The 25,580-nt window shown below is 42.5% G+C and overlaps 1 protein-coding gene across 1 annotated transcript in view; it reads right to left on the bottom strand.

Annotated features, from left to right (window-relative positions):
• The window catches only part of DNAH5 (dynein axonemal heavy chain 5), a 290,518-nt gene that overhangs the window by 236,828 nt on the left and 28,110 nt on the right, over positions 1-25,580 (bottom strand). Inside the window, exons 11-18 of the mRNA XM_013008527.2 lie at positions 23,673-23,780; positions 21,076-21,161; positions 20,338-20,659; positions 17,990-18,196; positions 9,367-9,538; positions 5,901-6,046; positions 2,356-2,533; positions 1,158-1,394 (exon numbers count right to left, since the gene is read on the bottom strand). Coding sequence (XP_012863981.1) covers positions 1,158-1,394; positions 2,356-2,533; positions 5,901-6,046; positions 9,367-9,538; positions 17,990-18,196; positions 20,338-20,659; positions 21,076-21,161; positions 23,673-23,780 — 1,456 coding nt within the window. The remainder of the gene's footprint in view (positions 1-1,157; positions 1,395-2,355; positions 2,534-5,900; positions 6,047-9,366; positions 9,539-17,989; positions 18,197-20,337; positions 20,660-21,075; positions 21,162-23,672; positions 23,781-25,580) is intronic.

Below are 25,580 nucleotides of genomic sequence, written 5' to 3'. Positions count from 1 at the left end.
GGTGCAGAAGCTAGCAGTGTTTCCTTCTGTTGTACTTAAGTCTCTGTGAGTTGGAATCTTCTAAGAGATACTTAGCAACAGCAGGAAAACTGTCCTCCAGCATACAGGAAATGTGCTGCATAAGATTTGGCCCTAAATATATAAACTGTCACCCAAGCTCTTGACAGATGATGCTGGACAAATAACAGGATGTCAGCAAGTTAGTCATATAAGTCTTAAGCAAGCAAAATAAATAAATAAATGTATGGATGGATGGATGGATGGATGGATGGATGAGTAACAAGAGTAACTATCAAAGAATGCTTGGGCGAGATGAGTATAGGAGACCAAAAGCATAAATCTGACCTGAATTTAAGTTAAAACTTTGTAAATGAGTCTCCCTAGGATGAAGGATGGACGGTACCTAGTTTCCACAATTCTGTGAATTTTTGGTTTGTATTGTTTGGTTTTGGTTTTGTTTGTTCATATTAGGGTGTGTCTCAGGGGTGTTATGTCATTGGAGGTCACCCTTTTGAAGTTGTGTTATATGCTTTTCTGCTTTTTGGTATATGAAACCCATGACTGATGAACTTAAAAGGACAGCAAGTATAATAAGGGTTTCGTGGGGAGGGGGGAGAACAGAAGTGGTGGAAGGGTACAATGGACACGATTCTAGGAGTCCATGTAGAAAAAGAATGTCTAGAAACTGTGATAGCAATTGTACAATTCTACTTGACGTGACTCAACTATGGAATGATATATGTATCAAATCCCAATTAATAAAAAAGTAACTATCAGAATTAGTCAGTGCTAGTGCAAATAACCAGAATGAAATTTCAAACAAAACGAGTCTTTTCTATGAGAAAGTGTATACTCCAAACTCAGAGCCATTAAAAGTGGAACAGAAAAGGAAGTGTAACTCGCTATTTGTATGGAAGAGTTCTTTAAAGTTGGGAATCAATACAGGGATAAATATAGAGGTAACGATACTGCATGTATTATTTTATACATGTTTATTGAAAATACCTTAACGTGCTCTGTGTCAGGGAGCAGCTCTAAAATGAAATTCAGCCAGATGGCATCCAAAGCAACAACACAAGCACACACGTGCACGCACACAACACACATGCCAGTATCTCTTCCTGGGCGGCCAGCACACAACGGCATAGGACTCTTACCCCGGACGTGAACAGAGTTGGAAGCATGAATGCGCTTGCGAAGGGCCTCTAGTGTGTTCCTGGTAACTCTCAGCAGAGCGTCTGCGTTTTGATGATTGAAATGAGAAAGCAATTCACAGGCTTCTTCCTCTAACATCTCCATCTCTTTCTTCCTTCTCTTGATTGCCGTCAAGGAGAGGAGGCCAGCCCCTGTCTCGCTAGCATTAAGGGAAGCTATCTCAGTGTCAGATGTTCCTTCTTTTTTTTCTGTGATAAAGGCAGAAGGGAAAAGAGCAAGAAAAGATAGAGAGGCTCACACAAGAGAGAATCATGCATTGTGATTAAATGTGGGTTTGTAATTAAATAGATCTGTGGCTGCAACTAAGTAAACAGTGACAATGAGAGGGAGATAAATTAAGATAAATTATGTGCAATTTAAAACTACTTAAGCACCATGCTTGTTAGAAAATGAAGCTACCCAGAGGTAGGAAAAGAAGCTAGGGTTCTATGTGAACTGGTGGGGAACCCTTCTCCTCCGTGTGAGGAAATAACCCAGGAGGGAAATGGGAACAATGATGGAAAAGCTAGACTTGGCCACAGGGGGTGAATTCTGATGACACTCTCTTCTACCCAAGGCCATCGAACCTTGGGGGTCAAAACTTCCCTCCTCTTCAACTCAGTGTCCTCATCTTTCTAGACCAGTGATTCTCGACCTTCCTAATGCTGCAACCCTTTAATTCAATTCTTCATGTTGTGGTGACCCCCCAACCATAAAACTATTTTCATTGCTACTTCATAAATGTAATTTTGCTACTGCTATGAATCGGGCAACCCCTGTGAAAGGGTCGTTCGACCTCCAAAGGGGTCATGACCCACAGATTGAGAACCGCTGGTCTAGACTCTAGAGGCTTTCCAAAGGGACTGCCAACCCAGGACACATTCCACTTGATTCATGAGATGTAAAAAAGCACACACCCATGTCAAAATGCCTGGCAAACTGACAAGAGCCAATGCAATCCACACATGTACAACGTTTAACCAAATATAGTGGAAATTAATTACATGGAGCTCATGACATTATGCTCAGACTCATTATTTCTCATTTCTATATATCATTATAAAATTAAGGTGTTGATAGAAGTATGAAATTAGTGGCTATGTTGAAAATTCCACTTTAGACTTCAAAAAACGTTCTAAATAAAGCAATCTCCTCCATGACCATATCTCTTACCTGAACTTTCACTTTTTGAATCAACCCTATTCTCATGGGATGGTTTTTCACATTCTTCTTTAGATGGAACGTCTGCGTCCAGCAACATATCTATTAGCTCATTGACAGCTTCCTCCACTAATGAGCTTTTGAAATTAAGTATCTGAGCCCCATTTACACAAAGGTCCTGTGCAAAAAAAAAAAAAAGAAGAGTTTCATATTTGCTTATCTAGCTCTTACGAGCACATCACTAATGGTAACCTCACCCTGAGGTGATGTTTTCGTGTCCAAAGATGCTGGGCAGTACCATTCTCCCTAACAAATATGGACTAAATTGTGTCTTCCCAAAATATGTGTTGAATTCCATTCCTTGGACCACGGGACATTAATCTTTGGGAAATGGAGGTTTTTTGTTATACTATTAAGGTCGTAGAAGAGTAAAGATGCTCCTAATCCCTTCTGAGTGTTAAAAAGGCTTGAAAAGGCACAAAGACACAGGCAGGGGAAGACAGATTACAGGTATGGGTCACCTACAAACCAAAGATTTCCAAGGAACCAAGGAATGTCCAGGACTACCAGCAAGGAATGGATCAATATGTCAAGCCCCTGGTTTGGACTTTCAGCTTCCATAACTGTGGAAAGCTTCCTTCCTGTTCTTTAAAGGCATTCATTAGTGGTATTTGTGTTACAGCAGCACTAGAAAACCAAGACACTAACTCGGCCAGAAGTCCTGGAAAGGAATATGGTAAACACAGGGAACCAAATGGAGCAACACGGATGCACGGAAGCTCACTATTTTATGAGCTTCTCCAGGAGTGAAGAAAATACAAAAGTCATCAGCAGCCTCTTCCTATCTCACAAACCTGTTCTAGTCAGTCTCCTTTTTCTCCTTTTCTTTCCCAACAAGACAGCATCGTGGGCTACTTACTTATAAAGATATTCGCTTCCTCTCCAACTAGTCTTCCACCACACCCACCCAGGAGAAGCCCAGCACAGATGAGGCAAGTGATCTACCTTCTCATTAAAATACAGATTAGAATTCCCAGATGTTGGGCTGGGAATTCATCACTTCCAAATGCAACTGGCTTCCTAAGGCTACCCAGGAATCGTTCTGCATGACCATAATCACTGCCCTCTACAAGAACCTAGACAGTTCTGTTCTCAAACCTTGGTGCCCTCAAATCTTTACACCACCCTGCCCATCATACTCAGTACATGATCTTGCTTCCTACAACACAAAGCAATAAAGTTGGTTGTCAGGAGCCATCATGTCAGCTCCAACTCATTGTGACCCTGTGCACAGCAGAGCAAGAAACACTGCCCAGGCCTACACCATCGTCAATTGTTACACTTGAGCCCATTGCTGCAACCACTGTGTCAATCCATCTCGTCAAGGATCATCCTCTTTTTCAATACTTTACCAAGCATGATGTCCTCTTCCAGGGCCTATTCTCTCAGAATGCTCCTTATAAGCAAAGATGGGGAGATTACACCTCAAGTACTTTGGACACGCTATCAGGAGAGACCAGTCCCTGGAAGAGGCTATCATGCTGGGTAATGTAAAAGTCTAGTGCAAAAGAGGAAGATCCCAGATGAAATGCATTGCACTCAGTGGTTGAAACAGTGAGTTCAGGGATTACAACAAAAGTGAAGGTGGTACAGGACCGGGTTGTGTTTCGTTCTGTTGTACATAGAGGGTCTCTATGAGCTGGAATCACCGTGACACGATGTTGTTGGACTCTAACAAGAGCGTTTGGTACATGGTAGGCTAAGAGTACCTATGTGACCACGCACAATAAAACCTTAGGCTCTGAGTCTTCAGTGGGTTTTCATGGGCAGAAACAGCACACACGCTGCTGCATATTCATTGCTAGGAAAAGAGTGCATTCTGTGTAGCCCATCCTGATGGGAAAGAGCATGAGACTTAGCTAGATTCCTCTTCTGACTCTGTTCCCGTATAACCCAGCTCTGACTCCCTACTCCATCAATCTTTGGCTTCAGTACAACTATATGCCGACTTCCACAAGTCCTTCCTACCCCACTCCACCTACAGCGTGGTCTTAGGGAGCTGCAACCAAAACTCAGCTTGATACATGGTGACCCCATGTGTGTCAGAACTATGCTCCGATGGGTTTTCTGTGCTGGTTCTTCGGAATTTGATAATCAGGCCTATCTTTTAAGGCACCTCTGAGGGACTGACTTGGGCTGCCAATCTTTCCATTAGCAGCTGGGCATGTTAACTGTTTAAACCACTCAAGGCCTGGTGTTTCAGATACCCAAATTAAAATCATTGCTGAAAAATCCATGCAATCAGGAAGGCCATTCTGAGAAGATCCCATGATGCTGAAAAGAACCCACTCACATGCACAGAGTCTATTCTGACTTGTCATAACCCTAGATAGGGTTTCTGAGACCATAAATGTTCATGGAAACATGCAGTCCCATCTCTCTTCCTAGAAGAGGTTGATGTATCTAAACGACTGGTCTTGTAGCGATGCCAAAGTTGGCATTCCCACAGGAGAACTTAGGGTCGCTCTGAGCTGGGAACAGGGTCGCTTTGAGCTGGAATCGATTCAGTGGCGGTGGGTTTGGACAAGGCAGAGAATGCCTCACTGGCAAATACGTTGGGAAAGGACGGGTTAAAGAAAGCTAAGTGAACTCTCTCCCAGGAGACCTTCTTTTCAGATCCTGGTGTGCACTCTCCCTGTAAAGGGAGAGGCCCACCAGTGCAGTCAATCGCCTAAACACTGACACCCAGACCCCAACTTTCCCAGCTTGCCTAACAGCTCTGGAACATGGCTCTATAGAAATGATTACATCGTGCCCAGAATTTGTGTAAATCAACTATTTCATTAAATTAACCTTCGCTTCCTAGAAGCTGTCCTAACTCTGTTACTTAGGGGTTGGGGATGAAATTGTAAATGTGTTCCATGAAAATTTCCTTCTGAGTGATCTGAAAAGTAGTGACTTGTTGCTCCACCTCAGTGACCCCTCGGGAAAGCTGCTCTTCATTTTCAGCATTTGGTCAGAAGTTCAGATCTCGGATTCCTTTTAGCAGTGAGCAGTCACAAATGCTTCACAAATACCCTCTCTTTAGAGCAAAATGAATCTCACACACACACACACACACACAAAGTAAAGTGAAAAATAACAGCCCTCCAGTGTTCTCTGTGGTCCCTCTCAAACATTCAGACTCACTGTCGTCGAGTTGATTCCAACTCCTAGTGCCTCTATAGGACAGGGTAGAACTGCCCCTGTGGGTCTCCAAGACTGGCACACTTCACAGGAGTAGTTCGCCTCTTCTTTCTCCCTCAGAGGGGCTGATAGCTTCAAACTACTGACCTTGCAGTCCGTTAGCCCAATGTAGAACCACTATGCCACCAGGCTCCCTTATAATCCCTAGGTGATACAAATAGTTAATTGCTTGGAAGGCTGGTGGTTCAAAAACATCCTGAAACCCTCTGAAGCAAATCCCTCTGGACCAGTTTTACTCTGCACACATGTGGACACCATGAGTCAGAATCAGCTCAACGGCAGGTAGCAATGGCAATGACCTTCGTCTTCTGAAGGAATGTGTCACAGCTCAGTGGCTCTTCCTGGGGGAGCTGGCAGAGGGGTGTGCTGCTCATTTCTTCCAGAATGGTATTGATTCGGAACTCAATCAAGTCGCTGAGCCTGTCCAGCAGCGATTCTAGTTCCTCTGGAAAGAAGAAGGAAAGTTAGAGGAGTGGGGGAAAGAGATGGAGAAATTAGAGCATTCTGGTTTTGTTATTCTTTTAAATCAACATGAGTAGCCCACAGTAGTAGAATCCAGATGACAGTAATTAGTTTGGTATTAGTTGACATCATATCCCCTAGACAGGCCCTGGGTGACCTCTTCATTTTCTCACACTATTCTTGAACCAGAAACTCCAGTGGGACAGTGGTTTGTGATCCACATGGTCAGCAGTTTAAAACCACCAGCAGCTCCAAAGGAGATATATTGGGCTTTCTACTCCTGTAACCAGTTGCAGTCTAGGAAACCCACAAGTGGGGGGTTTGCTATGAGTCAGTATTGACCCGATGGCAGCAAGTTTGGTTTGGGTTTTATTCTCTGAATGTCTCAGCTTCCTCAGCCTGCCTGTGTCTGACTCGTACTGCGCCTGAAATCTGAAGCCCCACTATACAGTTGTTAGGAGCCCTGGAGGTATAGTGAGTCATGAGTTAAGCAAGGTCAGCAGTTCAAAACCACGAGCTACTCTGGGAGAAAGATGAGGCTCTCTACTCCCATAAAGACTTACAACCTCAGAAACTCACAGGAGAAGTTCCAGTCTGTCCCATAGAGTCACCATTGCCTTGATGGTAGGAGTTTAGTTTGGGAGTCAAGCATGGATAAGGCCCTTGGATGACACAAATGGTTAAGGGTTCAAATACTAACCAAGGGATTGGAGTTCAAATATGCCCAAAGGCACCACCTCAGAATAAAGGCTTGGGGATCTGCTGTCAAAATATTTCACCAATAAAACCTCACAGAGCACAGTTCTGGTCTGTAACACATGGGATTGCCTGTGTCAAAACAGACTCAAAGACAACCAGTATGAAATAGGGTGCACAGATTAGTAGTACCAACGTGGTGCTGCCAACCAAAAAGTTGACGATTTGCGTTCACCTTTTTTTGCAAAGAAAAAAAAAAGACCTGGTGATCAAAAAAAGAGAGAAAGAAATCAGTCCCTGAAAACCCTAAGGATTGCAGTTTTGCATTTATATGTCCGAGGTACCCTGAGTCAGAGTCCAATGCACAGCAACTGGCATGCATGTTGTTGTTGGCAGGTGCTATCAAGTTGGTTCTGGCTCATAATGAGCCAATGTACAGTAGAATGAAACACCGGCTATCACATGCACAGACTACACAAAACCATGTCCATGGAAGCTCGGCCTGCTATTTTGAGGAGTAGCCAGTGCTCACTTCAGTGTTTGCTACAAATCACTGAGGAAATCCACACCCATCGCTGTCGAGTGGACCTGAAGGAGGGTCGAACTGCTTCAGGGAGTCTCCCAGGCTGACTCTGCTGAAGCAGGACCTAGCATCTTTCTACCTCGGTGCCGCAGGTGGCCTCAAATTACTGACCTTTCGGTTAACAACAAGTCACTTTAGCCACTGCACTACCAGGGCTTCTTTGGGGACAAATAATCACCTATAAGTAAGAGAATTGGTTCACTGGTCGAGTAAAGAATCCAACGGTTATTAAGAGTCAACAACAGAAAACTAATCTTTGTTCCGTCTCATTTCCTTAATTTAAATTGCAAAAAGAATGTTAAAAAAAATCAGAGGACAAAGAAGGGTTTCCTTAGAAACAATCACCCTGTCTCCAGGCAACACTATTACATCCAAATTGTTAACACTCTAATCCTAGCACTCATATTCTCTAGGGAGGCTATTATTAACATCTACGTTGATAGTCTATTCTAATTTGGTTCTCGGAACTTTTATTATGAAGTGTCTATACATCTTCTAAGTGCTTCCTTCTAGAATTTTAGCCAATTTCCTCTTGTTCTATTTCCTGTGGAAATATATTTTGGGTATAATATTGACTTAAACTCACGAGAACTAGATTCCCCACCAATCCCTACTGCGCACATCTATAGAGCAGGTGTTGCTAATTGCCTTGGAGTGTACTTTGCCTCATGGTGACAAGCATGGGCGCAGAGTAGAACAAGCATGGTAGAACAAGCAGAGTAGACAAGCATGGGTATATTTTGCCTCATGGTGACAAGCCTGGGCGCAGAGTAGAACGTCCTAGGCAGGTAGTGTTTCCAAGACTGTGACTTGTCAGCAGCAGATCATCAGCCCTGTGTTCCACTTTGCTTTGGGGTGGGTTTGAACTGCCAACCTTTCAGCTAACAGCACAGTGGTTAACCTGTCATGCCACCCAAGGACTCCATCCCAATGTGACATTAGCAGTCATTGAGTATTGCTGGATCTTAACTTTCTAACCTTCAAGTTAAGATTATTTTTACAATCTTCTCCCTGTTCTGTTTTGTGGTGATCTGATCATATGGCTTGTATTGATTCAGACTTCAAATTTGAATGAGCCTAAAACACATGCAGATCCTAAGTCCCCTTTGAATCAGTTCCAAATGTATAGAACCATTTCCTGGTTTTACCAACCACCCCAGTATTTGGGGAAGATTCTTTAGATGCCAAAAGATAAGAAATGAATTGTCATTGATTCTAACTCCTGGAAGTCAGTTGTCACAGCATAGAGTTACCCCCATAGTCACTGTGAGAGAGCTCTACCTTGGGTACAATGTTAAGAGAAGCAGACCATCGGCCTTTCTTTCACTTTCGGTGGGGTGGGTTCTAGCCATCAACCTTTAGGCTAGCCATCAAGTGCTAGTCATTTGTGCCACCTCAGAGCCTGCTTAATGTATCTGGAAGGCACATGGAAAACCAACCCTTGATAATCTAGAACTATAAGAACACTATGTATCACTTCCACAGCCACACATGCCAGACTAAGGGAAGACATCAAGATGAGGATATTGCTAAGTGGATCAACAGAAAAGCTAGCCAGAAGAGAGATCCAGAAAAGGGTGAGCCAGCAATGAGTTTATTGATGCCAAGGGGTAAGAATGCTGTAAGGATGGTAAACGACTAGAAAGAGCCGAATGTAGAGAACGCTGTGAATATGAATCCGTAAGTATGTGGGCATCAGGTATGCCACCCAACTAAACGGAAGGTAAAAGAAGTAACAGAAACAACTCGATTTTCATATATTTTACAGTCAGTTTGGGAAGACAATTGGAGCCATGATGAACCACTAAAAGACAACCAAATGTGGGGTTTCTGGTCCAACAGGAGGTCAGAGTAGAAAGTGTCCACATGTAGCACCACGGCCAGATTGGGTTTCTTGGGAGGGAAGTTATTCTGAGCTGCAGAGTACTGGGCCATGATGAAGAGAAGGCAGCAGACATTAAACTGGCATCTGACTCCTAGCAACCCCATACAGATTCAACATTGAGACATTTCGATGGACTTACTGATCTTTTCAAATGTGCTTTCTAAATACGTCTCAATATTCAGTGATGTCCAGTTCAGGGCAGCCAAGCCCGGGTGGAGAGCTTCATCCACTCTGGCTAAATGGGGGGCCAGCAGTTGCTGAATGGTGGGAGGTATTTTTGACTTTACTCTCTGGTATTCAGCCAACATCATCTGAAATTGAAGGAAGGTTACATTAATCAACAAATATCACAATTTTAGTATCTAATGATATCTCATCTTCTATACAGAAGATATTTTCATCTATTTAGAGTCATGCTGTAGGGCTCTACCCACTTGTCTCTCCGTTTTCCTAACTGTGTGGTGGCTTGTAGATTGCTGCGATGCTGGAAGCTGTGCCTGTATTTCTAAACCAGCAGGGTCACCCATGGTGAACAGATTTTAGCAGTCCTTCCAGACTAAGAACAGACTAGGCAGAAGGAGGAGATAGACATGAAAATTTTATGATTTGCAGCAGGCATCACCTACCCAGTGCAGGAAGATGAGCCCCTCAGGTTGGCAGATGAAAATAATTTTAACACCTTGCTTTAGAACAATTATTTCTAAGCCCTTGTTTATTATGTGCATGAGATGTTGTCTTGCCACTAGATCAATGGTCCCCAGTATTTCCTTGAAGTAATATCGCTAATACAGCATAAGAAAAATGGTCCCAGGATGGATAAATTTGGAAAGTGCTGTATATAATATGCTTTCTTCTAGACAGCCATGGTTTATATTGTCACTGAGAGACTCACAAAAAGAAGGGAGAGTTTTAAGAGCCTTGAGGCACTTTGTTAAACTCAACATATCCCAAATGGACTTTTAATCTTCTTCTTTTTTCCCCCCCTTTACTATTTTCCACAGTTTGTGTGCTCTGAATTTCTAAGAAAGTCCCTTCAGAAAAGTGTCAATTTGTTGGTTCTCTTAGTATCTACTTATAGATTTGCTGAAGTTTTTAATCTTATGCTCACTTTGCGTTTTCTCTTTTTTCTTTTCACTTGTGTTTTCAATGTCCATCAGTGGGAAGCAATTGGATCATCTGCCTTGAGAAGGTTGGCCACATCACTCCCTCGCTCACAGCCTTTGAGTAGATGCAGACTCATAGTGACTCACTTTAGGGAGCGCAGAACTTCCACTGTGGGTTTCCAAGAAATAGAAAGCCTCATCTTTCTCCCACAGAGTAGGTGGTGATTTCAAACTACTGACCTTGTGGTTAGCAGCCCAACACACAACTCACTATGCGTCCAGGGTTCCCTCTCCTCTAGTCCATTAGTTATAACAAAATCAAGCCCAACCCACTGCCATTGAGTCAACCTGACTCATGCAAACCCTCTACAGAGGCTCCTAGACTACAAATCTTTTTGAAAGCAGGTGACCTTATCTTTCTTTCTCCTGAGGAGCAGCTAATGGGTTTGAACCACCTACATTGTGGTTAGCAGTGCAGGCTTGCTCACCAAGACCGCTCAACCCCTTAGTAATAACCTAAAAACAAAACAAAAGAACCTCACTACTATTGAATGATTTCAGCTCATAGGGTCCCTAATAATAGTAAACTTTTATTTGCCCATTTCACACTTGAGAAAATGAAACTTAGAAGAGTGAAGTCATTTGCTGAAATATAAAGGTTTGAATGCAGCTCAAATTGGTTCCAGAATTCAATAGGTATAAACATCCTATATTCTCAAAATAAATTTTAAATTCACTCATGGCCATTGAGTTGTATCAACTTATAGTGATGCCACAGAACAGAGTATAAGTGCCCCTGTGGGTTTGTGAGACTGTAACTCTTTGGGGAGCAGTAAGTCTTCACTTCTTCCCATGATGTAGCTGATGATTTTGAACAACTGACCTTGTGGTTAACAGGACAACTTCTAACCCACTACATTACCAGGGCTCTGGCTTCCACCATCTTTCGAGGAATAAAACAAGAAAGTAAGCACTCATAGTTTTTCTTATCTGCAAAAGAAGTTTGAAAAACCCTGTGTGATAATTTTGGATCAACATGAAGATGTGCATGGGTTGTGTCCATGAACATGAAGTGTAGGGGTTGTGTCCAACCTGTCAATCAGGTCAAAGGTGGACTCTGTCTCTTTGAGGGTAGGGGGTGATCATTTTTTTAAGATTTTTTAAAATTTTAATCATTTTATTGGGAGTTCTTACAGATATCATAACATTTCATAGTTCAATCACATCAAGCAGTACTGTACAATTGCTACCACAATCAGTTTCGAAACATTCTCTTGCTTCTTAAACACCTTAATATCAGCTCCCCTGTATCCCCTCACTCCCCCACCTTACACCCCAGGAACCCTTGTATTTTGCCCTATAATTGTTTGTTTGTCTGTTTCCATATCTTACACAATCCAGTGTATCCATTCTCATACAATTCTGTTGTTTGATTCCATTGAGTGGCATTACAGTCATCAATGCCATCAGTTCCCTATTCCCCCTTCCTCTCCTCTCTTCCCATAGCCTCAGGGAATCATTACTTCTGTTACTGTTTCTGGAGGGTTTTCTATCTTGGTTTTCATGTACTAATTGATCTTAAGTGTACAAATGAACATACACAAATCTAACATGATTAATGGGGTAAAACAAATAAAAACCATAATATAAGAAAATGAGATATTAAAGAACTAGAGGATAGTCATGCGGTTCATCAGTATTATACCACATCCTGGATTTATCATCCCTTCCATGTGGCCCTTCTGAGAGGGGCTGTCCAATCATCTGACAGGTGGGTTTGGGGTCTCCACTACATCACGCCCCTTCACACATCCACGCCCCTTCGCATAGATGTGATTGCTTGTTTTTAAACTTTTCAAACTTCGGATACCTCTTCCTGTCAACACCTCATGATCACACAGGCAGGTGTGCTTCTTCCATGTGGGCTTTGGAGGGTGAAACCATCTTATAAAGAGGACCCTAGGATTGTCCCCCTTTCTCTCTGTTTTCCCTTCCTGATTACTGACCCCTCTGAAGCTGCTGGACCACCCCCCACCCCACTGCCATGTTTCCACCAACCTTGGATCCACTCGTCTTTGCACCCACAGGCCTGTGATCTTCCTGAAGTCTGTGTCACTGTGTGTGGTTACGAGAGTCTGAAGAGGGACTTGTGGGTTAGTATTGGAATTACGGACTTGAGTTGGACTGGATATACAATTGTTTCTTGATCTAAAGCTCTCTCTTATACATAGATGAGTGTCACTGGATTTGTTTCTCTCACCAACCCTTCCTAACACACCCTGCTAAATATTCAGCACAATGGCTCTGCAGTATGGTCCCCAAATGATGCAAATAGATCTGCTCCTACCAGTCACTTATGTAGAACTCTTTAGACCTCCGAGATAGAATACATAACAACCAGATCATTTACTTTCTCAAATTATCATTTACACCTCTGGTTCACAACATCCTCTGCACCTCCTCCGCTGGGGCCTATGTGCCGCCCCCTTGACTCTGGGAGGGCCGATAGAGCTCCACAGAGGCCGATGGAAGGGATGCTGGGTGACATCGGAGGCTCTGTCCTAGAAGGCGTCTTCCTTTCTCGCTGTAGGAAGCTCTGGTGGCACAGTGGGTTCTGAGTCAGGCTGCTAAGCACACCATCAGCAGCTAACACACTCTGTTAAATATTCAGCACAATAGCTCAGCACAATAGACACAACCAGCTGGAAGGCCAAGGCTTTCTCTTCCAATAAAGAGTTACAGTCTCAGAAACCCACTGAGGCAGGTCGATGAGCAGGCATCTACTCTATGGCAGTGAGTCTGGTTTTCTGGTTCTTGCTGACTGTAACACTGTGGATTGGCATCTGGGGTTTTCCCGTCAGAAATTTTATGAACCTAGAGCCTTGCTCTGGACGTATCACTTTCAGAGCCTCCAATCTAGAGTCCCAATTTAACAGAGCTTCCAGCCATCCCAGTCATGTAATCAAATGGGAGGTGAGGCCATCTTGAAGCTTCTAGATGGAACATTGACCAACTAAAGGCCACTAGACAGCCTTAGTCAATGCACAGGGAACAGGAGAATCACATAGCCAAGCCCTGCTCAAATTCTTTGTCCGTAAAATCATGAGATACAACAAAATGATTGTTTTAAGCCTCTGCATTTTGGGGTCATTTAGTTCATAGGATAGCAAGACAATAATGATTATATAATCTGCATACAAAACTATCATTAGGAATTATATACATCTACAAATATTATTTTCTTAGAAAATTATCACCTTCATAAAAACTTAGATTGACCAAGACAAGGAGTTCAAAGTAAATTCCAGCATGCTGACTAGTATTTTATGATACATTTGAGGACTGTCTGTCACCAATATTAAATTTTTAATGTAACATGAAGTAGTAGAAAAAATATCAGAGAAGGGATCCGGATTCTGTCGCACTTCTGCCATAAGATCTTGAGTCATTTAACTTCTCTAAGCTGGAGTTTGTCACCTATGATAAAATAATAATATCCTGGCATACTCACCTGTAAGCTTATAGAGAAGATCAAATAGGATAATGAAGATGATCTTCATTTAAAATGTAAAGCAGCATGCTGACACATGACCTTATTACTAATACCATATCCTGGGAATCTTTATGGATTTTAATAATGGTTTCCAAGTCGTCAAATATCTTGGCCTTTTTATCAGGAGGGACCAGTCCCTGGGAAATTACAATAAACTCCAGCATAGCAACAAATGTGAGGGTCGAGCATCCTGTTCTTAAACAAAGGGCTGCTATTAGTCAAAACTCAACAGCCCCTTACAGCAACAAAACTCTGGTCCCATCTTGCTCATACGCTGGGAGACATGTGTCACAGGGAACCAGACCTTCTTTCATGAAGCTCTTCTATCCTGAGCTTCCGGACACTTGGTCTCCTCCGACTTCAAGACTCAATCCCTAGTTTCTTTTATCTAGTTGTCCTCTTCGATCAGACTTACTAATATTGAAGCAACCTAAGGTTTATGACAGGGCTGCTTTGAGTTTCCATCGACTCAACAGCAGTGAATTAGGTTTTGTGCGGTTGAAGGTTTGCACCCAGGCTCTTTACTCTTTTCCATCTGTATCCTTCTTTACCTAGGAGAGCTCATCTAGGCCAATGGTTTTTAACAGCAACTGCATTCTGATAGCTCCCAAACTTATGCCTCCAGCTCTGACTTCTCACCAAACTCAGAATTACATATCCAGCTGCCTGAAGGCCATCTCCCTTTGGCTGTCCAAAAATCATCTTATATTTAAGATAAAAACTACAAATTCACTGCTGGAGCCTAAAATATACTTGTTCCAGTCTTTGTCATCTCCATAAATGTGACTTCTGCTCAGGGCCATTGCAAATTATTGCACACGGTGCACAGAATACAGCTTATACCGCATTCCTTGGCAGCAGTACCTCAATCCTTGAGTCATTCAGACTCACACACAGAGATTGTCCTTGAGTTCTCTCATGACTTGCCTGTTGGCATAACTCTAATTTTCTGATATGCCTTACTTCCTTTCGAATCCAAGCCACCATCTGCTTTATCCCAAAGCCTATATCATAGATTCCCAAACTTATCTGGCCTCTGAAAAAACTCTCTGTGATCAACTCATAGCAATCCATAGGTCAAAGGAGAAATGCCCCTGTGGGTTTTCTGAAACCATAGATCCTTATTGGAATAGAAAGCCTCATCTTTCTCCTATGGAGTGGCTGGAGATTTGGAACAGCTGATCTTGTGATTAAGCAGCCCAATATATAACCCACTACACCACCAGGGCTCCTGCCTACTGTCCCCCTTTTCAGAAAAAAATAGCACTCAGTACCCCTATGAAAATTAAAGCCTTTTGTACTCTAGTTAGTAATCCAGGATAAAGTGTAGGCATCTGCTTTTGCAGCCTGCCAGGATGATTCCAGTGGCCCCAGGGGGGTGAAATCACCCACTTTGGGAAATACTGGCCTACACTATAAATAGTATAGAGACTGTCTACCCACTAATACTCTCATTCCCTTAGAACTCATTCTCCAACCAGCAACTAACATGATTCATGAGGTAAAAGATAGCATGTCTTTTCCCTCTCCTCACAGTTTTTCAACAGCTACACAGTGCACTCCAACTAAAACCCTAACTTCTAAACATAACAGGTTGGGTCATGACCTTGTTTGGGCCAATCCCACAGCCTTGTTTCCATGGCGCCTTCCCCTCACGCACGCCCCTCTAGACATCCTGGGCATTTTCTGTCCACTGAACATGGCACACAAAGTCCTTGCTTGGACACTTTCTAGTTACTGTCTGTGGTAGCTGGATGACTCTATGTCAACTAGACAATCGTCAATGCATTTGAATTGTGGTGCTGGAGAATAATATTGAAAGTACCTTGGATTGCTAAAAGGGCAAATCAATCTCTCTTGGAAGAAGTACAGCCAGAATGCTCCTTAGAGGGGATGGCGAGATTTCGTCTTAGATACATTGGTCATGTTGTCAGGCGAGGTTAGTCCCTGGAGCACATCACGTTGGATAAAGTAGAGGGACAGCTAAGAAGAGTAAACCCCTCAAGAAGGCCGATGGACACTGTGGGTGCAACAATGGGCTCCAGCATAAGATGAATCATGAGGACAGCGCAGGACCAGGTAGGGTGTCCTTCTGTTGTTCATAAGGGCACTCAGGGGCAGAACCAACTGGATGGTGCCTAACTGCAGACACTCGTGGCTAGGGGAGGAATCAAACCTGTCCATCAAGTGGTAGCTTGGTGGCACCTCCTTTGGGTTGTGGCCGTTTGTATGCACGTGAGGGACTCCAGCAGTGCCGTCACCTTCCTCCTGGCTCTGCCACCGACGTGAGAGCTGTCATGCTTCCACCGATTTGGATCCATGCAACTCTGCATACACTAGCCTGCAATCTTCCTCCTTCCTGTTTACCTTTCTGTGTCAAGAGCCTGCAGCTACATGAGTCAGAAGAAGGTCCTGGCTAGCCTTGGACTTATGGACTTGAGTTGGACTGGACTGGGATGCCTTCATGATAGACAAGGATTTCTTGGTGTAAAACTCTAATGGATGTATGAGTGTCATCAGATTTGTTTCTCTAGACAACCCAGCCTAGCACCACTGTCCCTTCTGCCTGGATTGATCAGTCACAATTTCCACCAGATCAAGTCCTTTGGTCTATTCAAGTCTCAGCCCAAATACCCCTTTTCTTTTTTATTTAATCATTTTATTGGGGGCTCATACAACTCTTATCACAATCCATACATACCTCAATTGTGTAAAGCACATTTGTGCATGCATTGCCCTCATCATTCTCAAAACATTTGCTCTCCATCTAAGCCCCTGGCATCAGCTCCTCATTTTTACCCCTTCTTCCCCGCTCCCCCCTTCCTCATGAGCCTTGATAATTTATAAATTATTATTTTGTCATATCTTACACTGTCCGACGTCCACCTTCACCCACTTTTCTGTTGTCTGTCCCCCAGGGAGGAGGTTATATGTTAGAGCCTTGTAATCGGTTCTCCCTCTCTATCTCTCCACCCTCCCGGTATCGCCACTCTCACCACTGGTCCTGAAGAGATCATCTGCCCTGGATTCCCTGTGAGTTCAGTTCCTATCTGTACCAGTGTACATCCTCTGGTCTAGCCGGATTTGTAAGGTAGAATTGGGATCATTATAGTTAGGGGGGGGTGCTGGGGAGGAAGCTTTAGGAACTAGAGGAAAGTTGTATGTTTCATTGTTGCTACACTGCACCCTGGCTGGCACATCTCCTCCAAGCTACCGTTTGGTAAGGGGATGTCTAGTTGCCTACAGATGGGCTTTGGGTCCCCACTCCACACTCTCCCTCATTCACAATGGTATGATATTTTGTTCTTTGATGCCTTATACCTGATCCCTTTGACACCTCATGATTACGCAGGCTGATGTGCTTCTTCCATGTGGGCTTTGTTGCTTCCAAGCTAGATCCAAATACCCCTTTTCATAGAGAACTGCTTACCCAGTCTAAAGTTCCTTTTCTACATTCTTGCCCAGCCTTTCTCCATAACTCATGGTAAAAGATTAACTTATCCATTTTTGTTTATGTGTTCCTTTTTTACTTATTACTAGAATATAAATTTTATGAGAGTAGGAACATACTTAATACAAATCACTGTTGACCCCAATTATATAGACTAATGCTATATACACATAATGTAGGAGTTAATGAACAAAGTATGTGAAGACAATATTAAGTAAAAACTATTATATCAACATTGGAATTTGCCATGGTTTTTTTGCTCTAAATGTATTGTGCCTAAAACATACATATTGTATTTTTGTTGCTTTAAAACAGATTAGTGGAGAAATGGTAAGTTTTGAATGCAGCCAATAGGTTAAATAATGATAGTGTATCAATGTCAATTTCCTGATATTAATAACTACATCGTGGTATTAGAGAATGGATTTGTTTTGTAAGCATGTGCACTGAAGTATTTAGGCATGAAAGAGCATTGGGTCTACAATTTATTCTCAATGATCTTTATAAAAATAATAATTATGTGGAAAAGAGAGAGAGGCGATAAAGCAAATGCTTCAAAATGTTACCATTTTCCTGTGTCTATAGAACTCTTCCAATGTTAAAAAATATTTAAGTTCTTTCTGGAGCTAACCAATATGAGCAAAACGTCCCCTACCTTCATGTCACTGAAGTGCCTTTTGTATTTGTCCCGTTTCTGGAAGAGAGCAGCCGCGTAGGGTGAGACTTCCAGACCCATCTGGGCCATGCGCTCGGTCTCTCGGAATAAAGTCAATATCTGGGGGTCGAAGTTCACAAACACATCTCCCGTTCCTGGGGCCTTCACCAATAAGGAGGCCTCAAGTCCAACATGAATTTCTTCAATCTGTGAAAAGAAGCTAACATTATTAATGTGAGAAAGTCCCAAGTACGTGTGGTATTCCTGAGGGATAGTCAATTAACACAATGCCCATCCAGCCATAACCCCTGATATGATAGCATATGATTCTGGACTTCATATGCCTGTAGAACATCACAACGGCTCAAGTGATTCCCGAGAATGTCACCATTTAGACAGGGCCCTGGATTTTTGCTGGGATTTAATCCTCTACTGGTCACGTGAGTCACCACCAGATAGATTCACACCTTTCTCAGGTGGATGTGGGGAAGAGGGTCACCACCAGATAGATTCACACCTTTCTCAGAAGGATCTGGTGGAAGAGGGGGGTGGGGTTCTCGTGCCACTGTACAGTTCTTCCCCAGGTCACCTGAAGTTGCTTCTGATCTGCAAGATGCTGTGGTTTCTGGACCAGGCCAGCAGCTTCAAGGATCAGAAGCAAGGGTGATCCCACAGCAAGAGACTGTGATTAGAACCTGTATGTGACTCATCTGGAAAAATGGAGGGTTGCCTCTGAAAAGTGTCACTCTGCCCAGTGGTTCTGACAGCCCACGAATCTTGTACCTATGCAACCCCACCCACCACGAGTGAGAAGGGAATGAAGCAGCAATTGCCAGACTGGTTTTGCTAACTGCGATCTGGACTGGCACAGGCGCTGAACCCGAGGTCAAGTGCCAATGTGGAAAAGTTTGGGTGAAAATAAATAACAAATGGAAGGCAGGAGAAATAATAGCTGACAGTAAAGGAATGAATAAGTGAGTTATGCAGCATGGAAAATCTAACATGATGCTGGTTATACCGAGAGAGACTTAGAGCAAATAATTTTCTCTCATTCCAGGATGAATGGGTTAATGACTAGAAGAATTGGGGAGTGGCCTGGGTTATAGTTAATTAACATGGCCCTTCCAGCCATATCCCTTATATGATATATAATAATTCTGGGCTTCAAATGTCTGGGACTGAAATAGACACATCGTACTTCTGACACCAATTGTGGTGATAATCTCTCTTAGGAGAATTGATACCAGAGTAGTGCCAAGGAGTTGGACCTTTGGAGCCCCTGGGGACAAGTCTGGTGTTAATTCTCCTTAGAGAGGTTATTAGGTGTTATGGTAATACTACCTACTGCAGCTTTTTCTGGGAGTGAAGATTTTAAAATACTCTTCCACGGAGCTGAACTTCCCAAATTCAAGACAATGGGACTCACTCTTCTGTTAAGTTCTACTTTGTTTTTTTAATCGTCGAGTTCTTGTGCAATGTGGGGCCATACTTTTCTCTGACACCTGACAAATACGTGGACACTTCAAAAACCACCTAATACCATGCTGTTCCCAAACCTACGCCAATTTTTGCTCTTGAAATTTTCATAAAACTCAGTTTTCTGTTAGCTAGAAAAGAAATGACTACCACAGTGTAGATAGCACGATTACTGGCGCAAACACTGACGACTGAGCAAGAAAAATGAAATACCATTTTAGCGGGCTTGTAAGGCTAAATCTTTCCTCTCCAAATTGCCTCCTGCCAGTCTACAAGGAAATACAAGTCTTGGGGAGTAGGAAGTATAATACAGCCTGATTCACCATCAGCCCAAGGCAGTGTCAGACTCCTAGGCACACTGATGCTCACTGACACACGCAGGATCCCGGGGTGCACAGAGGAAGGGGAAGACAGGAAGGAGGTAAGTGAAGAATCCTAATCCATCAAGAAAGTGAGCTCACAAACTTTTGTTAGGAATTTACGAACTAAATTAAAAATGAGGCCCTGTTATGCAGTTTACATTTTTGTTCAAAATTAACAAGTTTCTTCATGAATGTATTAGAGTCTTTGATTGGTGGTCCACATCCAGCAAAGCACGTCTTCCTCTTTTAATTTTTTACTGTGGATTAGCACAAACACCCACAGTATCCCAGAAACTCCACCACCCACCCACCCACCTCTGTGCATGCCGTCCTATGTTGTTGGGTTTTTTAACTCTCTCCCTCACCTCCTCCCTTCCCTCAACCTCCCCCTAGCCTTCAAAGCCTGTCTTAAAAGACACCCGAAACCCAGTTTTCTACAGGGAATAACATTGTCGAATGCTAGTGGAAGTAATGGATATCTCTTTGAAGAGCAAAGCAGTGAGCACTCACTTGTTGAAGCCATGCCCGATGGTAGAGAACCTCAAACTCCAGGAGAACCTTGGCCATCCTGTTATAACTGCGAATGATAGGTTTGGCCTCAGGGGTCCGGAGCACGGTTGGGTGCTGCTGGAAAAGTTGCATGGGTTGCTGGATTCTGTGGAAGAGCTGGCGAGCCCACAAAATCTTCCCTGCGATGGGAGGTTGGTCTCGAGCCAAAGGAGGGTCATATTTGTGCTTTGTATAAAGCTTGGAAATCATGTCGATGTCCGCTCCATAGTTCTCAAGGATCAGCCGGTATTTGTCATCAATACCAAGATTAGGTATATTCAATCTGATTTTTTTTTTAAGTAAAAAGCTTTCATGAGAAGGTGTCTAGCAATTTTGTTCAGTACAATTTATGGTAAAACATATGCTACTTCTGAATCTCTGCAGTACTAAATATACATATATCTATAGATATCCTTAAAACTGTTAATTACTTAACAGTTTTAATTACTTAACCACTAGGAAATATTACAATATCAATCACAAATCTCTTTAAAGGAACAGTTTTCTCCATTTGCAGAAGTAAATCAAACCCCCAATCTCTGATGAACGTATCAACAGTGACCTTGTTGTCCTGACGGTCAAAAGCAGGCTTTCCTCTCATTAGAATATGAAATAAAAACAAAATCACATAAAATGCGCCATGGTCATCTTATTCCAATATTATAAACCAGAGCTCAAGAAATTGTTTCAAATGTTTACCTTTCAAATTTCTTGAGCATACTTAGTGCTTGGTTTGTGTTTTGAATCCTTTCAAATGCAGCGTCCATGAACTTCTGCAACTCGTTCTAAAACAGAATAAAATCTGATTAGTAGCAATGAATTAGTATTGGGAAAGTTCTAATTAGCAATACAATCAAGGAGCTCCCCATTCTCTACAAACATATAGGACACATTATAACTTACCACTTAAAACACACCTGTGCTTGAAAGAAAACTAGGAGCCCATAGGCCAGAAAGGGGGTCTGGAAAGTCAGTGAAGGAGTGGGAATTGGCACCAGGAGAGGCTCTGTGGGTATCCATCAAGATGAAATTGGGCACTAGCACTTTCTCACCAATGTGGGTGAGGAGCTATGGGGTCTGACTCGGCTCATTACAGTAAGCCTTCCCTACAGAAAGCCAGAAGTGCTACCCAACTCAAGCAAAAGGGATGAACTGACTACACATAGTGGAGAAAGGCTTTGAGGAGGCTAGCCCCACCCAGATCCAGGGGAAAGAGCAAGGACCACCATACACCTTTCCTCCAAAGGGGCAGATAAAAATAATGTGGCTTTGTGAAATATAGGTCCCTTTCACAACTGCTCAACTCTTCCATTATAATGCAAAAGCAAACATACACAATAGATAAACAAATAAATAAGGCTAGATTTGGTCATGGAGGTCAGATTTGGACCTCGGGTAGCTAGCTAACTAGCATACCATATGTCAGTTCTGACTTATAGCATCCCTGTGTACAACAGAACAAACACTGCCCAGTCTTCCTATATCACTCCATAATTGTTGTTATGTTTGAACCCATTAATGCAGTCACAACAGCAATATATCTTGATGAGGATCTTCTTTTTCTTTTTTTTTTGTTAACATTATACCTTACCAAGCATGATGTCCTTTTCCAGGGACCAGTCCTGATAAATTGTCCAAAGTACACAACATGAAGTCTCACCACCCTTGCTTCTAAGAAACATTTTGGCTGTACTTCTTCCCAAACAGATTTATTTGCTCTATTGGCAGATAATGGTATACACTCAGCTAAGAGATGGGATTTTATATTATTAAATGAGTTTATGGATCTAATCCAAGAAGTTAAGATAAAAATTAATATGGATGACAAAATCTTCAGCACCTCACCAAAAGTAACTTCCTCAGACAACAAAGACGCCAACAGAAAATAATAATAAAAAACCCTAAAAAGGATAAGTTAAAATTCTTTTGCAAATCCTATGGAAGAGGCTATAGATGCCGTAGAAAAATTAGTACCGCAAGTACCGAAGCTGATGGAAAAACCTTAAAAGGTTTCTTGTGTAGTTTTTTAATATTAAAGAATAAAGTACAAATAGAAACTAGCCAACGAGAATCACTGTGTAAAATGAGGAGTGATATTTTCTAAATAGAACTCCTAAATGTAAAGGAAAAGTGTCATTACAATTCAAAATCCAATCCAATCCCTGAAGATGAAGGAACTAAAGAGAAATCTACGGGGGGCTGGGGGGAATCATCTAGAAGGTAACAAAGAAAGAAGGAGGGGACTGGGAAACACCAAAAGGCATTAACAGATGTTGAAAGTGGAAAAAGAAGGCCTGACACACATCTGTTAGCAGTGCTGAAAGCCCCAAACATTTCCAATGACGATAGCTCAGAATTTCCTATTATTGCTTCTTCTTCTTTTTTTTTAAGTTTCTCCTTGAAGAAATCACATCAAAATCTGGACAAGGAAAAAAATGTTTAGATGTGAAAATTCACCCAAAGAATATCAGAGACAAGGAAGAAAAAAATGGAATACTAAAGTGCACTCATAATGGGGAGGCGGGTGGGGAAAACAGACTATCCAGGTCTGGAACTGGCCCAACCAACCCCTTTCCTAGGAATCTGGAGCTGGGGATGGGAAGCCTGCCTGGATGCTCCTGTCCTAAGTTTTCAGAAGCTGATGGTGGCCACATGTGAGCTGGGATTCGGGATAGCTCATTGGCAGTAAGAGAAAGAGCTACAAATCCCAAGATGAGTCCTGCTACCGTTGTGCATGGGCCTGCTGCAGACACTGTTACCTCATGCTGTTGCTGCCCGTGTCTCGTGACGACCTTAGGTACCACAGGACAGGCTGCTCTGCCACATTTGCGATGGTTGCTATGTCTGGGCCCACTGTTGTGCTGTTGGGTCAATCCTTCTCTTTGAAGGTTTCCCCTACTTGGGCTGAACCTCAACTCAAGTCTCCCCTTTGCCCAAAAGACCCCTGGTCATTATCAGGATTGAGTCACAAGTAAATGCAAGCCAAGTCCTACATTCTGATCACGTTACATTTCTATAGAAGACGAAAGCTAACTTTCCACGACCTGAGCTGGAAGACATGTGCAAGAATGTGATTAGAGATCATTATCTAAAGCTATATTTATAGCCCTTTAATCCATGAAAAAGAGCCCTCAATTATTAATATGAAATCACAAACACAGGCCGAGGTTGGGATCAGTCACTCCAATGATGAAGACACTTCTCCATTCTGAATACCTAATCATTCACAGCCTCATATACAGTAGAAGGGGAAAATAAACACACGACTGTCAACAGGAACTTATTATACAACCTACGTGAAGGTCATGAGTCTGCTTGCGAAACTCTTCATAATCCTGGTCAAATTCCATTTTCCGCTGGTCTAAGAAATTATATTCCTTTTTCTTCATAGTGGCAACAATGCCCTGAAATATGAGAGAAATAAGACATTTCAATATGATTGCCTTAAACAAAATCCCATTGTGGCCAAATCAATTTCAACTCATAAAGACCCTATATAGGACGGAGTAGAACTGCCCCATAGAGTTTCCAGGGCCATAAACGGAAGCCAATTGCCACATTGTGTTTTCTGGCAGAGCACCTAGTGGGTTCAAAACTTGGACCTTCCAGTTAGCAGCTGAGCACTTTAACCACTGGACCACCAGAGCTCCGACATTCTAGCCCCAACTAAATAAAATCCGTAACTGCACAACCTATGCAGTCATTCCAGAAAAAAAAAATGTTAAGAAACCCTATCCATTTAATCATATTGCTCAGTACTTTTTACCAGTGATATAACGTCATTCTATGGCATCCAAAGAAATCATTTGGAAAGAGTGTTTATAGGATTTCATGTGCTTGGAGAGAAAATTTTAAAATAAAAATCCCATCTTAAAAATGCTTTTCAGATGTTATTTAATTTTATCATTTTCTTGACAAATGTACCGTTCATCACCAATAAAAATAAGAATAAAAAGAAGCCCAGAATAGCACTGGCTAAAATACTTATTACATTAAAGAGTTTAAATCTCTACAGAAAATAAACTTAGCTTAAATAGAATACAAACCACTTAGACGGGAAATGGCGATATTTTAATAGCTACAAGTGAAATATTCTCTTCCAAGCCTCAAATGTCTAAAATAAAATGGCAAACCACATTGTAGCACTTAAAGAATCCCTGCAATTAATTGCTTCTTACTGCCTTGCAAAGCTGCAGTCTGCAGCTACAAAAGGACAAATTAGGCAATTCATCTCCTTGAAAATACTATCATCAGAACTTTTGTTTGCTCCGAATAATGAGTTAGAACGCTCTGTGATCATTCTTAGCCAGGTACTAAGCCATTCTCAAACTCAGGTGCCCACGTTGTTGACAAAGGCATATAATTTTTATGAAGAATAGTGGGTGTCCATCCTCAGTCTCCTCTTCGGAGCTACACCGCCTACATATCAATTTCAATCTCTCAAGAGGAAGAAAAAGTATATAAACTTCATAACTCCTTGACTCGATATGACTGGGGAAAACAAGCTACACTTTTCATGCTGCATAACTATACAATCCATCTATTTAGAGGCTGTACGTTGATCACAATGAAGCTCTGCTGGCACCATGGGTAAATGCTCAGCTGCTTAATGAGGAGTCAATGGTTGGAACTCACCAGCTGCTCCATGGGAGCAAAGTGTGGCAGATGCCAACCGTAAAGATTTACAACCTTGGAAATCCTAAAGGGCAATTCTACCCTCTCCTACCACAGTCTACTGTCACCAGGTCAATTCTCACTCCCTAGGGACCCAAGGCTGAGCATCTTAACAGGAGTAGATAGCTTCAACTTTCTCCCACAGAGCAGCTAGTGAGTTGGAACCACCAACCTTGAGAGCAATCCAACGTGTACCCAACAGCACCACCAGAGCTCCTAAGCTGTCTGTTGATGTTGTTGTTGTTGTTGTTGTTGTTGTTGTTGTTGTTGTTGTTGGGTGCCATAGAGTCAGTTCCAACTCGGAGCCACCCTATGTCCAACAGAACAAACACCACCTCTCACAATTGTTCATAAACCTGAGCCGGCATGGCAGCCATTGTGCCAAATCATCTCACTGAGGGCCTCGCTCTGTGTTACTGCCCCTGTGCTTTACCAAGGACTGGTCTCTGCTGAGAACACGACAAAAGTATGTAAGATGAAGTCTCGCCTTCCTTGCCTCAACGGAGCTTTCTGACTGGACTTGGTCCAAG

The sequence above is a fragment of the Echinops telfairi genome, unplaced genomic scaffold (assembly GCF_000313985.2).
Source record: "Echinops telfairi isolate 266 unplaced genomic scaffold, ASM31398v2 ScPeMD7_7469;HRSCAF=8507_1, whole genome shotgun sequence".
NCBI classification, from domain to species: domain Eukaryota; kingdom Metazoa; phylum Chordata; class Mammalia; order Afrosoricida; family Tenrecidae; genus Echinops; species Echinops telfairi.
This window is presented reverse-complemented; position numbering and strand designations above follow the sequence as displayed.